Below are 16,043 nucleotides of genomic sequence, written 5' to 3'. Positions count from 1 at the left end.
GTAATAGATTGTATTCTCCTGTCCTACAGTCGGCCTCTCCCCTCCTGACATGGCTGATAACAGATAGTAATAGATTGTATTCTCCTGTCCTACAGTCGGCCTCTCCCCTCCTGACATGGCTGATAACAGATAGTAATAGATTGTATTCCCCTGTCCTACAGTCGGCCTCTCCTCTCCTGACATGGCTGATAACAGATAGTAATAGATTGTATTCTCCTGTCCTACAGTCGGCCTCTCCCCTCCTGACATGGCTGATAACAGATAGTAATAGATTGTATTCTCCTGTCCTACAGTCGGCCTCTCCTCTCCTGACATGGCTGATAACAGATAGTAATAGATTGTATTCCCCTGTCCTACAGTCGGCCTCTCCTGACTTGGCTGATAACAGATAGTAATAGATTGTATTCTCCTGTCCTACAGTCGGTCTCTCCTCTCCTGACGTGGCTGATAATAGATAGTAATAGATTGTATGTAAGGACACACACGGGCAGACATGACACCTCACAGACATCCTTTATTATGGTCCAGATATAAAATCCTTGTATTTCTTGTACAACCAGTGAATATGCGGCCGGCAGTGACCGCCCCGCCCCCGCTGACCTTCACAGTGCGACCTGAAGGATCCTGCTCAGGAGAAATGTTATGGCAGCCCTTCCCAAGGAACGCTGAAATAGGAAGGAAATGCCCCAGGGAAGGGGAAACTGCAAAAACAAGAGGGTGCCCCCTACTGCCTGACTACAGCCCCACGCCCACCATCAGGGCAGGGAGAGATGCCGCACCCCCTCTATATAAATATATATATATATAGTCCAGAATATACAGAGATCATTTATCACATAAAATATTCATCACAGAGGAACAAAAACACTGCTGGGGAGTCACACGTAGTGCGGGCCAGGCGGGGGTGTCACAGCACGCAACGGTCACATGACTGGAATCGTTAGCAGGGGGCGCCGCGGCTCCATCAAGGGCAGGAAACAAATCTATAACTTATAATCACAGGAACATTATATACAGCACGTAAGGGGTTACATCTGTGACAGCGACACCGCCCCTCCAGAGGACGCCGGCGACACCGCCCCTCCAGAGGACGCCGGCGACACCGCCCCTCCAGAGGACGCCGGCGACACCGCCCCTCCAGAGGACGCCGGCGACACCGCCCCTCCAGAGGACGCCGGCGAAACCGCCCCTCCAGAGGACGCCGGCGACACCGCCCCTCCAGAGGACGACAGCGACACCGCCCCTCCAGAGGACGACGGCGACACCGCCCCTCCAGAGGACGACGGCGACACCGCCCATCAGTCCCCCATCTTTACTTTAGACGTCTGCAAATAAAACAGAAAGAGGAGAGTGAGTAGGAGGAGTGCAGCTGGAGCAGAAGGGAGAGTCGCACAGAGCACCGTACACACCTGCAGGATGGCCACAATCACACCAAACAGCCCGATGGCGCTGCCAAAGATCTCCACAATCAGGATCTTCACAAAGAGGCTGGCGTTCTGCGCGTCCGCCAGGGCCGCTCCGCTGCCAACAATCCCCACACAGATCCCACAGAAAAGGTTGGAGAAACCGACGGTGAGACCGGCACCGAACATGGAGAAGCCTGCAACGTCAAAGAGAGGATTATAGGAGCAGCCATGTCCTGCCCCCTGCTGGTCAGGTATATACACACCCTGAGGAGGGAGGCGCTGCACCCCATAGGTATATGCTGATCTGCATGTCCAGCACAGTGCTGCCCCCTGCTGGTCAGGTATATACACACCCTGAGGAGGGAGGCGCTGCACCCCATAGGTATATGCTGATCTGCATGTCCAGCACAGTGCTGCCCCCTGCTGGTCAGGTATATACACACCCTGAGGAGGGAGGCGCTGCACCCCATAGGTATATGCTGATCTGCATGTCCAGCACAGTGCTGCCCCCTGCTGGTCAGGTATATACACACCCTGAGGAGGGAGGCGCTGCACCCCATAGGTATATGCTGATCTGCATGTCCAGCACAGTGCTGCCCCCTGCTGGTCAGGTATATACACACCCTGAGGAGGGAGGCGCTGCACCCCATAGGTATATGCTGATCTGCATGTCCAGCACAGTGCTGCCCCCTGCTGGTCAGGTATATACACACCCTGAGGAGGGAGGCGCTGCACCCCATAGGTATATGCTGATCTGCATGTCCAGCACAGTGCTGCCCCCTGCTGGTCAGGTATATACACACCCTGAGGAGGGAGGCGCTGCACCCCATAGGTATATGCTGATCTGCATGTCCAGCACAGTGCTGCCCCCTGCTGGTCAGGTATATACACACCCTGAGGAGGGAGGCGCTGCACCCCATAGGTATATGCTGATCTGCATGTCCAGCACAGTGCTGCCCCCTGCTGGTCAGGTATATACACACCCTGAGGAGGGAGGCGCTGCACCCCATAGGTATATGCTGATCTGCATGTCCAGCACAGTGCTGCCCCCTGCTGGTCAGGTATATACACACCCTGAGGAGGGAGGCGCTGCACCCCATAGGTATATGCTGATCTGCATGTCCAGCACAGTGCTGCCCCCTGCTGGTCAGGTATATACACACCCTGAGGAGGGAGGCGCTGCACCCCATAGGTATATGCTGATCTGCATGTCCAGCACAGTGCTGCCCCCTGCTGGTCAGGTATATACACACCCTGAGGAGGGAGGCGCTGCACCCCATAGGTATATGCTGATCTGCATGTCCAGCACAGTGCTGCCCCCTGCTGGTCAGGTATATACACACCCTGAGGAGGGAGGCGCTGCACCCCATAGGTATATGCTGATCTGCATGTCCAGCACAGTGCTGCCCCCTGCTGGTCAGGTATATACACACCCTGAGGAGGGAGGCGCTGCACCCCATAGGTATATGCTGATCTGCATGTCCAGCACAGTGCTGCCCCCTGCTGGTCAGGTATATACACACCCTGAGGAGGGAGGTGCTGCACCCCATACGTATACACATATACATATATAGAAAAATCTTTATTAACCCCTTCCCAGCAGAGGTATTTATTGATTTCCGTTTTTGGCTCTCCGCCTTCTAAACCCCATAAGCTATAGTGGGGGACATTTATTATTCTGTACAATGTATTGGGAAATAATTCAGAAGGGGGGGGGGGGGGCACAACTTTTCAGTGCGACTCCAGGGATACCAAGGAAGTCACCAGACAGCTCAGAGATAGAGTTGTGGAGAAGTGTAAAGCAGGGTCAGGGTATAAGAACATCTCCCGAGGAGCCCGGTACAATCCATCATCCAAACCTGGAGAAAGTGTCCTACACCTGCAAACCTACAAGACATGGCCGACCAACTAAGGAGAGCGCTGGTCAGAGAAGCCGCCAAGAGGCCCCTGGTCAGTGCGGAGGAGCCGCAGAAATCCTCAGGTCCAGGAGAATCATCCACAGGACACCTAGAGGTCACTGCGCACCCCACAAATCTGACCATCTATAGGGGAGAGCGGCAAGAAGGAAACCATTGTGGTAAGAAAGACATAAGAAGGGGCGTCTGCAGGTTATGGCCACAAGACATATAGGGGGACCCCACAAACATGTGCAAGATGGTGAGAGGAGACCAAAGGGGAACTAACCCTGCCCATCCCCCAGAACACCCCGTCATCCCCTCACTGTGACACATGGCGGGGGCAGTATCATGAAGGGGGGGGCAGGGGGAGGGGCTCAGAGGTGATGGGGAGATGGAGCGAAATACAGGACAATCCTGGAAGGAAAGCGGAGACTGGGAAGGAGATTCCAGCAATGACCCCAAACCCCCGGCCCGAGCCCCAGTCACTGGTCCAGATCCCAGAATATTCCGGGGTTACAGCGGCCCTCACTGTATATGATACATGAATAAGGGGAGTATACATGTATACAGGGGGGTATATAATACAGTATGAGGAGTATACAGGGGGGTATATAATACAGTATGAGGAGTATACAGGGGGTATATAATACAGTATGAGGAGTATACAGGGGGTATATAATACAGTATGAGGAGTATACAGGGGGGTATATAATACAGTATGAGGAGTATACAGGGGGTATATAATACAGTATGAGGAGTATACAGGGGGGTATATAATACAGTATGAGGAGTATACAGGGGATATATAATACAGTATGAGGAGTATACAGGGGATATATAAAACAGTATGAGGAGTATACAGGGGGTATATAATACAGTATGAGGAGTATACAGGGGGTATATAATACAGTATGAGGAGTATACAGGGGGTATATAATACAGTATGAGGAGTATACAGGGGGTATATAATACAGCATGAGGAGTATACAGGGGGTATATAATACAGTATGAGGAGTATACAGGGGGGTGTATAATACAGTATGAGGAGTATACAGGGGGGTGTATAATACAGTATGAGGAGTATACAGGGGGGTGTATAATACAGTATGAGGAGTATACAGGGGGGTATATAATACAGTATGAGGAGTATACAGGGGGGTATATAATACAGTATGAGGAGTATACAGGGGGGTATATAATACAGTATGAGGAGTATACAGGGGGGTATATAATACAGTATGAGGAGTATACAGGGGGTATATAATACAGTATGAGGAGTATACAGGGGGTATATAATACAGTATGAGGAGTATACAGGGGGTATATAATACAGTATGAGGAGTATACAGGGGGGTATATAATACAGTATGAGGAGTATACAGGGGGTATATAATACAGTATGAGGAGTATACAGGGGGGTATATAATACAGTATGAGGAGTATACAGGGGATATATAATACAGTATGAGGAGTATACAGGGGGGTATATAATACAGTATGAGGAGTATACAGGGGGGTATATAATACAGTATGAGGAGTATACAGGGGGGTATATAATACAGTATGAGGAGTATACAGGGGGGTATATAATACAGTATGAGGAGTATACAGGGGGTATATAATACAGTATGAGGAGTATACAGGGGGGTATATAATACAGTATGAGGAGTATACAGGGGGGTATATAATACAGTATGAGGAGTATACAGGGGGTATATAATACAGTATGAGGAGTATACAGGGGGGTATATAATACAGTATGAGGAGTATACAGGGGGGTATATAATACAGTATGAGGAGTATACAGGGGGGTATATAATACAGTATGAGGAGTATACAGGGGGGTATATAATACAGTATGAGGAGTATACAGGGGGGTATATAATACAGTATGAGGAGTATACAGGGGGTATATAATACAGTATGAGGAGTATACAGGGGGTATATAATACAGTATGAGGAGTATACAGGGGGGTATATAATACAGTATGAGGAGTATACAGGGGGGTATATAATACAGTATGAGGAGTATACAGGGGGTATATAATACAGTATGAGGAGTATACAGGGGGTATATAATACAGTATGAGGAGTATACAGGGGGGTATATAATACAGTATGAGGAGTATACAGGGGGTATATAATACAGTATGAGGAGTATACAGGGGGGTGAAGACTTTTGCACCGGTCAGATGTTACAATTATCGGATACTTTGTGTTATCTGCAGAGAATACATTCGGTTTGTGGTTGTGATGACTTCTGTTTCGTCTCCTATAGGGTCAGATATAGATAGATATATATATATATATATATATACATATACACTCTATAGACTCGCCGCCTCTCACTTCTCGCTACAACTTTTGGACTTTAAGCATGCATGAGATGACCCCTATGGATTCCTTCTATATGGGGCGCCATTGGGCAGGGTGGGGGTGTCCTCTAGACATGTCAGGTGCTGCACTTACCCGCATGGTAGTTTTGGTTCCCAATGGCCTCGGGAGTCGTCGCCTTGAATTGCTGTAAGACAAGACGCCATTATTCCGATAATTCCCCTTCATATTCGCCACCTAAGTTGTTGCACATGAGAAGCAATTTCCACCACCAACAGTCTGAACCCCCCAGTTGACCCCGGCCCCGCACCTGACTCCGCCCAGATGTACCTGATAGTGACCCCGGCCGACTCCGCCCCAATGTATCTGATAGTGACCCCAGCCCCGCAGCTGACTCCGCCCTGATGTATCTGATAGTGACCCCAGCCCCGCAGCTGACTCCGCCCTGATGTATCTGATAGTGACCCCGGCCGACTCCGCCCCAATGTATCTGATAGTGACCCCAGCCCCGCAGCTGACTCCGCCCTGATGTATCTGATAGTGACCCCAGCCCCGCAGCTGACTCCGCCCTGATGTATCTGATAGTGACCCCAGCCCCGCAGCTGACTCCGCCCTGATGTATCTGATAGTGACCCCGGCCCCGCAGCTGACTCCGCCCAGATGTACCTGATAGTGACCCCGGCCCCGCAGCTGACTCCGCCCCGATGTACCTGATAGTGACCCCAGCCCCGCAGCCGACTCCGCCCCGATGTACCTGATAGTGACCCCAGCCCCGCAGCTGACTCCGCCCCGATGTACCTGATAGTGACCCCGGCCCCGCAGCTGACTCCGCCCTGATGTACCTGATAGTGACCCCGGCCCCGCAGCTGACTCCGCCCCGATGTATCTGATAGTGACCCCGGCCCCGCAGCTGACTCTGCCCAGATGTACCTGATAGTGACCCCAGCCCCGCAGCTGACTCCGCCCTGATGTATCTGATAGTGACCCCGGCCCCGCAGCTGACTCCGCCCTGATGTACCTGATAGTGACCCCGGCCCCGCAGCTGACTCCGCCCTGATGTACCTGATAGTGACCCCGGCCCCGCAGCTGACTCCGCCCAGATGTACCTGATAGTGACCCCGGCCCCACAGCTGACTCCGCCCAGATGTACCTGATAGTGACCCCGGCCCCGCAGCTGACTCCGCCCAGATGTACCTGATAGTGACCCCGGCCGATTCCGCCCCAATGTATCTGATAGTGACCCCGGCCCCGCAGCTGACTCCGCCCAGATGTACCTGATAGTGACCCCGGCCCCGCAGCTGACTCCGCCCAGATGTACCTGATAGTGACCCCGGCCCCGCAGCTGACTCCGCCCAGATGTACCTGATAGTGACCCCGGCCCCACAGCTGACTCCGCCCAGATGTACCTGATAGTGACCCCGGCCCTGCAGCTGACTCCGCCCTGATGTATCTGATAGTGACCCCGGCCCCGCAGCTGACTCCGCCCAGATGTACCTGATAGTGACCCCGGCCCCGCAGCTGACTCCGCCCAGATGTACCTGATAGTGACCCCGGCCCCGCAGCTGACTCCGCCCAGATGTACCTGATAGTGACCCCGGCCCCACAGCTGACTCCGCCCAGATGTACCTGATAGTGACCCCGGCCCCGCAGCTGACTCCGCCCAGATGTACCTGATAGTGACCCCGGCCCCACAGCTGACTCCGCCCAGATGTACCTGATAGTGACCCCGGCCCTGCAGCTGACTCCGCCCTGATGTATCTGATAGTGACCCCGGCCCCGCAGCTGACTCCGCCCTGATGTATCTGATAGTGACCCCGGCCCCGCAGCTGACTCCGCCCTGATGTATCTGATAGTGACCCCAGCCCCGCAGCTGACTCCGCCCTGATGTATCTGATAGTGACCCCGGCCCCACAGCTGACTCCGCCCAGATGTACCTGATAGTGACCCCGGCCCTGCAGCTGACTCCGCCCTGATGTATCTGATAGTGACCCCGGCCCCGCAGCTGACTCCGCCCTGATGTATCTGATAGTGACCCCAGCCCCGCAGCTGACTCCGCCCAGATGTACCTGATAGTGACCCCTGACCCGCAGCTGACTCCATCCCGATGTACCCGATAGAGACCCCGCTCTTACCTCCACCATGTTGCTGATGACAATTGCCATGATGATGCCGTAGATGGCGACCGCCTCGCAGAAGATGATACTAGAAGAAACCACAAAAAGCTCAGGACAAGTCTCTTCCACCAGATCCCTCAGTATCAGAGTCTTCACCCCAGCACCTTACCTGACCAGATTCTTCGTCTTAATGCGGGGGGCCTTCACCCCTCCCCCCAGGATACTGGAGCCAGTGATGTAGATCCCCCTAATGCGGGAAGAGACAGAGAATGAGCTGCAGTAAAGGCCTAGTAATGATGACGTGTGCAGTGCCTGGTGTAGAGATCTGCATCACCCCCCTCTCCTAAGCGGAGCAGTCTTCACTGACGTTCTGGTATTGTATTCATTGTGATCAAAACCCTCACTCACCATGCAGCGCCTACCACAGAGAGGGAGATGGCCAGTCCGATGCCCAGGTTGGCCCACATGTATGGGGAAGTCTCCGTGAGAAACCTGAGAAAGATGGAGATTATGATGCACAGAACACAACATTGCAAGGAGGAGCGGGCGCCAGAGGCAGGCGAGGGGCGGGAAGGAGGAGCGGGCGCCAGAGGCAGGCGAGGGGCGGGAAGGAGGAGCGGGCGCCAGAGGCAGGCGAGGGGCGGGAAGGAGGAGCGGGCGCCAGAGGCAGGCGAGGGGCGGGAAGGAGGAGCGGGCGCCAGAGGCAGGCGAGGGGCGGGAAGGAGGAGCGGGCGCCAGAGGCAGGCGAGGGGCGGGAAGGAGGAGCGGGCGCCAGAGGCAGGCGAGGGGCGGGAAGGAGGAGCGGGCGCCAGAGGCAGGCGAGGGGCGGGAAGGAGGAGCGGGCGCCAGAGGCAGGCGAGGGGCGGGAAGGAGGAGCGGGCGCCAGAGGCAGGCGAGGGGCGGGAAGGAGGAGCGGGCGCCAGAGGCAGGCGAGGGGCGGGAAGGAGGAGCGGGCGCCAGAGGCAGGCGAGGGGCGGGAAGGAGGAGCGGGCGCCAGAGGCAGGCGAGGGGCGGGAAGGAGGAGCGGGCGCCAGAGGCAGGCGAGGGGCGGGAAGGAGGAGCGGGCGCCAGAGGCAGGCGAGGGGCGGGAAGGAGGAGCGGGCGCCAGAGGCAGGCGAGGGGCGGGAAGGAGGAGCGGGCGCCAGAGGCAGGCGAGGGGCGGGAAGGAGGAGCGGGCGCCAGAGGCAGGCGAGGGGCGGGAAGGAGGAGCGGGCGCCAGAGGCAGGCGAGGGGCGGGAAGGAGGAGCGGGCGCCAGAGGCAGGCGAGGGGCGGGAAGGAGGAGCGGGCGCCAGAGGCAGGCGAGGGGCGGGAAGGAGGAGCGGGCGCCAGAGGCAGGCGAGGGGCGGGAAGGAGGAGCGGGCGCCAGAGGCAGGCGAGGGGCGGGAAGGAGGAGCGGGCGCCAGAGGCAGGCGAGGGGCGGGAAGGAGGAGCGGGCGCCAGAGGCAGGCGAGGGGCGGGAAGGAGGAGCGGGCGCCAGAGGCAGGCGAGGGGCGGGAAGGAGGAGCGGGCGCCAGAGGCAGGCGAGGGGCGGGAAGGAGGAGCGGGCGCCAGAGGCAGGCGAGGGGGGCAAGGAGGAGCGGGCGCCAGAGGCAGGCGAGGGGCAAGGAGGAGCGGGCGCCAGAGGCAGGCGAGGGGCAAGGAGGAGCGGGCGCCAGAGGCAGGCGAGGGGCAAGGAGGAGCGGGCGCCAGAGGCAGGCGAGGGGCAAGGAGGAGCGGGCGCCAGAGGCAGGCGAGGGGCAAGGAGGAGCGGGCGCCAGAGGCAGGCGAGGGGCGGGAAGGAGGAGCGGGCGCCAGAGGCAGGCGAGGGGCGGGAAGGAGGAGCGGGCGCCAGAGGCAGGCGAGGGGCAAGGAGGAGCGGGCGCCAGAGGCAGGCGAGGGGCAAGGAGGAGCGGGCGCCAGAGGCAGGCGAGGGGCGGGAAGGAGGAGCGGGCGCCAGAGGCAGGCGAGGGGCGGGAAGGAGGAGCGGGCGCCAGAGGCAGGCGAGGGGCGGGAAGGAGGAGCGGGGCGCCAGAGGCAGGCGAGGGGGCAAGGAGGAGCGGGCGCCAGAGGCAGGCGAGGGGCGGGAAGGAGGAGCGGGCGCCAGAGGCAGGCGAGGGGCGGGAAGGAGGAGCGGGCGCCAGAGGCAGGCGAGGGGCGGGAAGGAGGAGCGGGCGCCAGAGGCAGGCGAGGGGCAAGGAGGAGCGGGCGCCAGAGGCAGGCGAGGGGCAAGGAGGAGCGGGCGCCAGAGGCAGGCGAGGGGCAAGGAGGAGCGGGCGCCAGAGGCAGGCGAGGGGCAAGGAGGAGCGGGCGCCAGAGGCAGGCGAGGGGCAAGGAGGAGCGGGCGCCAGAGGCAGGCGAGGGGCAAGGAGGAGCGGGCGCCAGAGGCAGGCGAGGGGCAAGGAGGAGCGGGCGCCAGAGGCAGGCGAGGGGCAAGGAGGAGCGGGCGCCAGAGGCAGGCGAGGGGCAAGGAGGAGCGGGCGCCAGAGGCAGGCGAGGGGCAAGGAGGAGCGGGCGCCAGAGGCAGGCGAGGGGCGGGAAGGAGGAGCGGGCGCCAGAGGCAGGCGAGGGGCAAGGAGGAGCGGGCGCCAGAGGCAGGCGAGGGGCAAGGAGGAGCGGGCGCCAGAGGCAGGCGAGGGGCAAGGAGGAGCGGGCGCCAGAGGCAGGCGAGGGGCAAGGAGGAGCGGGCGCCAGAGGCAGGCGAGGGGCGGGAAGGAGGAGCGGGCGCCAGAGGCAGGTGAGGGGCAAGGAGGAGCGGGCGCCAGAGGCAGGCGAGGGGCAAGGAGGAGCGGGCGCCAGAGTCAGGCGAGGGGCAAGGAGGAGCGGGCGCCAGAGGCAGGTGAGGGGCAAGGAGGAGCGGGCGCCAGAGGCAGGCGAGGGGCGGGAAGGAGGAGCGGGCGCCAGAGGCAGGCGAGGGGCGGGAAGGAGACAGGCTCCATCATTGTCTACGCATTACTGGTTCACGGTGGAGCAGCAGAGCGGACAGAGAAGTCACAAGGAGCGGCAGCACAATACACAATGGGGCATTATACAGTGGCCTGTGCCGTACATGAGCCAGCGGCCGCCGCAGTGTCACATCACAGACCAGCGGTTTTTATAGACATCACGTTCTCAGGACAGTTCATACAAGACCCCACGCCTGCGCCATCACATGACACGAATCCTATCCATAAGGTCCCACAGATGCATTATGTGAACTATATACCATCAGTCCACGTACTCCAGTAACTATACATACATGTACCAAATGTCATGGGACCCTGGCAGCAACAACAGGGCACGAGAACTATGACCACAGGAAGTCATGGGCTACTGATACCTAGATAAGTGCACTGGGGAACCCCCAGAGACCCCCACAGGATGGACAAGGGGCTCTAGGACTCTCCTCACACTATGGACAGGTACCGCAGCTTTGGAGGTGACAACAGCAAACACCAAAGATTCAGAATCCAGGGCAAATGAGACCTCTGTTATGTGTAAACACCGGGGAGCTGACACTGCAAACACAGGGGTGGGGTAATGGCCTGCATCATATAATATTCTATATACCTGTATACACGCATGCTGCTGACAGTAACCTATCTATCTGCAGGGCTGGGGGTGACAGTAACCTATCTATCTGCAGGGCTGGGGGTGACAGTAACCTATCTATCTGCAGGGCTGGGGGTGACAGTAACCTATCTATCTGCAGGGCTGGGGGTGACAGTAACCTATCTATCTGCAGGGCGGGGGTGACAGTAACCTATCTATCTGCAGGGCGGGGGTCTCTTTGGGAACTGGGTGTTGCAGGGTGTGATCACCCCCATCATTCACTACGAATGGTTGAACACTTGGCCCCCCCATAGCCCGTAGGCTGGACAGTGTCACTTACCAGGCAACATCAAAGCGGAACCCGAGATCGAATATGGTGTAGCAGGTACCTGTGAGTGAGGAACACAGAATGTCAGCGCCATCACATGACTCACAGCGACCAATGACATGCCAGACACTCGCTGCTTCCTCGCATACAAGGCTCTGCTCGGCCTCGCACCGGTGGTTTGGCCGCTGGTACCAGATTGTGTCTTACACCCTAAAGACAGAGCGCCCTGCACAGCGAGAGATCTCTTACCGTAAGCCGCTCAGACTGTATTATGTACTCCGGAGCTGCACTCACAGCCCAGTCACTCTCCTATAGATCCCGGGGTAGACATGAGCTCTGTACACACACTGGCAGAGGTCAGCTCTGGAGCTGCAGGACAGTGAATGCAGGAAGGTTCAGGTAATCCCTCCCCATCTGCTGCCAGTGTAAGGGAGAACATGGGCAGCGAGTGTCGCAACGCTCCGACCACAATACCAGAAACCATAAGTGAGAATCTGACGTCCAGGACAGAGGTCAGGAGATGATATAGGGGCTGATCTATAGGGTCGTGCATGTATGCACACAGCACGGCTCCTCTAACCAGACGTCTCCAGCCCCGGCCAGCACAAGGATTGTTTACCCCAAACACTGCGGCTGCCGGGGGTGGAACGTTTATGTTTTGGGTGACCACAGCGGACTGTAGGGACCAGTACAGACCAGACAGTCCCTGCAGGATCCGGACATTACGGCTGTGCACGGGCACTCAGCTTTCCCAGACTCCTGACATCCCATACAATGCAGGGGAATGAAAAATCTGCTCCAACCACAGGGGGCTGGAAGGGCGGCCATGATAACGGCACACAGACAGACACAGACAGGACCCAATAGCAGTGAGTGTGGAGGGGCCACCGGGGCCCAGAGGTCAGGGAACAGAAAAGAGGAAGAGGAGTCATCAGCACGAGGCGCGAGGCACAGCCCGGAAAATACTGCAGCAGAGCCAGGGCCCAAACTCACAACACGGACACTTACCCAGGATACTGCACTCAGGTACAGCCCCACAAAATACGGAGGTGTGAACGGGGCTTTATACCAAGCTGCCATTATACAAACAACTTTCTGCTGCATTTGGTAGAATTGTGAGCCAATAATCTGCAGGATTTACATCGAGAGCGCGCAGGGGGAGTATGGTCTGTACGAATATCACACGTCTGCTGGAAAACCAATACTGTGTGATATGGATAGTGAAGGGCCCCACACCGTGCAATCCGCTCCGCAGCGGCCCCCACACCGTGCAATCCGCTCCGCAGCGGCCCCCACACCGTGCAATCCGCTCCGTGCTCCGCAGCGGCCCCCACGCCTGCCCCTCTCTGGGGGCCACACACACACCCCACAGGGACCCTGCCCCTCTCTGGGGGCCACACACACACCCACCCCACAGGGACCCTGCCCCTCTCTGGGGGCCACACACACACCCACCCCACAGGGACCCTGCCCCTCTCTGGGGGCCACACACACACCCACCCCACAGGGACCCTGCCCCTCTCTGGGGGCCACACACACACCCACCCCACAGGGACCCTGCCCCTCTCTGGGGGCCACACACACACCCACCCACCCCACAGGGACCCTGCCCCTCTCTGGGGGCCACACACACACCCCACAGGGACCCTGCCCCTCTCTGGGGGCCACACACACACCCCACAGGGACCCTGCCCCTCTCTGGGGGCCACACACACACCCCACAGGGACCCTGCCCCTCTCTGGGGGCCACACACACCCCACAGGGACCCTGCCCCTCTCTGGGGGCCACACATACACCTCACAGATCTCTTCAGTGTTCAACATCCCGGGGGCCCCGACCACTGAAGAAGCGACAGACCACCAAGGAGAAGGTGCGGGGACACATAGAGGGCAGGGCTCTTACCTACGATGATGAGGGTGGCCCAGAAGGCCACGGTGACCCCGGAGTACAGCATTACGTGCCCGTTCATGGCGAGGACCGGACACTGCGAACAGCCGCGACAAGTGACACTAAACGGAGAGGAACCGAGCAGTATAACCCGGCAGATCACGTGACCACCTCCCACCAATCACCTGACTGCGAGACACGTGACTGCCACTATACCGTTACACCTCCCAGTGCGTCGCAGTAAGCTCCGCCCACACGTCATTAGGTACAACCCCCCTACGTCAGCACGCTGCCGCACGTTGTCACCTCACAGTCTGACATCTTTGATTCTGTCAGCGGTTGTTCCTTCATCAGGACCAGAACAGAAACTGCGGTACCGGCTGCGGTTACATGTCCATAGGTTTCCTACAGGCCTGTCTCAGTGTCAGAAACCAGTGGAGGCGACAGTCATGTATGAACGGGTCACATCTACTGCCGGGTCACATCTACTGCCGAGTCACATCTATAACCGGGTCACATCTATAACCGGGTCACATCTATAACCGGGTCACATCTATTCCCCGAACAGCAAACAGAACGCAGATGTGACAGCGAATACAGAAGAGAGGCAGCTGAATGAGCGCCCCCTAGTGGTGACTGTATAATCTGTATGTAGTGAGCTCCTCCTAGTGGTGACTGTATAATCTGTATGTAGTGAGCTCCTCCTAGTGGTGACTGTATAATCTGTATGTAGTGAGCTCCCCCTAGTGGTGACTGTATAATCTGTATGTAGTGAGCTCCCCCTAGTGGTGACTGTATAATCTGTATGTAGTGAGCGCCCCCTAGTGGTGACTGTATAATCTGTATGTAGTGAGCGCCTCCTAGTGGTGACTGTATACTCTGTATGTAGTGAGCTCCTCCTAGTGGTGACTGTATAATCTGTATGTAGTGAGCTCCTCCTAGTGGTGACTGTATAATCTGTATGTAGTGAGCTCCTCCTAGTGGTGACTGTATAATCTGTATGTAGTGAGCTCCCTCTAGTGGTGACTGTATAATCTGTATGTAGTGAGCTCCCCCTAGTGGTGACTGTATAATCTGTATGTAGTGAGCTCCCCCTAGTGGTGACTGTATAATCTGTATATACTGAGCTCCCCCTAGTGGTGACTGTATAATCTGTATGTAGTGAGCTCCTCCTAGTGGTGACTGTATAATCTGTATATAGTGAGCTCCTCCTAGTGGTGACTGTATAATCTGTATGTAGTGAGCTCCCCCTAGTGGTGACTGTATAATCTGTATGTAGTGAGCTCCCCCTAGTGGTGACTGTATAATCTGTATGTAGTGAGCTCCCTCTAGTGGTGACTGTATAATCTGTATGTAGTGAGCTCCTCCTAGTGGTGACTGTATAATCTGTATGTAGTGAGCTCCCCCTAGTGGTGACTGTATAATCTGTATGTAGTGAGCCCCCCCTAGTGGTGACTGTATAATCTGTATGTAGTGAGCTCCCCCTAGTGGTGACTGTATAATCTGTATGTAGTGAGCTCCTCCTAGTGGTGACTGTATAATCTGTATGTAGTGAGCTCCCCCTAGTGGTGACTGTATAATCTGTATGTAGTGAGCTCCTCCTAGTGGTGACTGTATAATCTGTATATAGTGAGCTCCTCCTAGTGGTGACTGTATAATCTGTATGTAGTGAGCTCCCCCTAGTGGTGACTGTATAATCTGTATGTAGTGAGCTCCCCCTAGTGGTGACTGTATAATCTGTATGTAGTGAGCTCCCCCCTAGTGGTGACTGTATAATCTGTATGTAGTGAGCTCCCTCTAGTGGTGACTGTATAATCTGTATGTAGTGAGCTCCTCCTAGTGGTGACTGTATAATCTGTATGTAGTGAGCTCCCCCTAGTGGTGACTGTATAACCTGTATGTAGTGAGCCCCCCCTAGTGGTGACTGTATAATCTGTATGTAGTGAGCTCCCCCTAGTGGTGACTGTATAATCTGTATGTAGTGAGCTCCTCCTAGTGGTGACTGTATAATCTGTATGTAGTGAGCTCCCCCTAGTGGTGACTGTATAATCTGTATGTAGTGAGCTCTTCCTAGTGGTGACTGTATAATCTGTATGTAGTGAGCTCCCCCTAGTGGTGACTGTATAATCTGTATGTAGTGAGCTCCCCCTAGTGGTGACTGTATAATCTGTATGTAGTGAGCTCCCTCTAGTGGTGACTGTATAATCTGTATGTAGTGAGCTCCTCCTAGTGGTGACTGTATAATCTGTATGTAGTGAGCTCCCCCTAGTGGTGACTGTATAATCTGTATGTAGTGAGCCCCCCCTAGTGGTGACTGTATAATCTGTATGTAGTGAGCTCCCCCTAGTGGTGACTGTATAATCTGTATGTAGTGAGCTCCTCCTAGTGGTGACTGTATAATCTGTATGTAGTGAGCTCCCCCTAGTGGTGACTGTATAATCTGTATGTAGTGAGCTCTTCCTAGTGGTGACTGTATAATCTGTATGTAGTGAGCTCCCCCTAGTGGTGACTGTATAATCTGTATAGCTCCTCTAGGTGGTTGACTGTATAATCTGTATGTAGTGAGC

At 56.4% G+C, this 16,043-nt stretch overlaps 1 protein-coding gene across 1 annotated transcript; it reads right to left on the bottom strand.

The window, feature by feature from the left end:
* Positions 1-503: 503 nt before the first annotated feature.
* ATP6V0B (ATPase H+ transporting V0 subunit b) lies at positions 504-13,688 on the bottom strand. Its single transcript, XM_075286314.1, has 8 exons — positions 13,492-13,688; positions 11,601-11,649; positions 8,161-8,244; positions 7,922-7,999; positions 7,771-7,840; positions 5,774-5,825; positions 1,410-1,600; positions 504-1,325 (listed from the first exon to the last, which is right to left on the bottom strand). Exons 1-8 carry the CDS (start codon positions 13,556-13,558, stop codon positions 1,299-1,301), a joined length of 618 nt encoding a protein of 205 aa, XP_075142415.1. The 5' UTR covers positions 13,559-13,688; the 3' UTR covers positions 504-1,298.
* Positions 13,689-16,043: the final 2,355 nt, after the last annotated feature.

This window comes from Leptodactylus fuscus, chromosome 9 (assembly GCF_031893055.1).
Source record: "Leptodactylus fuscus isolate aLepFus1 chromosome 9, aLepFus1.hap2, whole genome shotgun sequence".
In the NCBI taxonomy this organism is placed as follows: Eukaryota; Metazoa; Chordata; class Amphibia; order Anura; family Leptodactylidae; genus Leptodactylus; species Leptodactylus fuscus.
The sequence above is the reverse complement of the archived record's forward strand: the minus strand, read 5'-3'. Positions and strand labels throughout refer to the sequence as shown.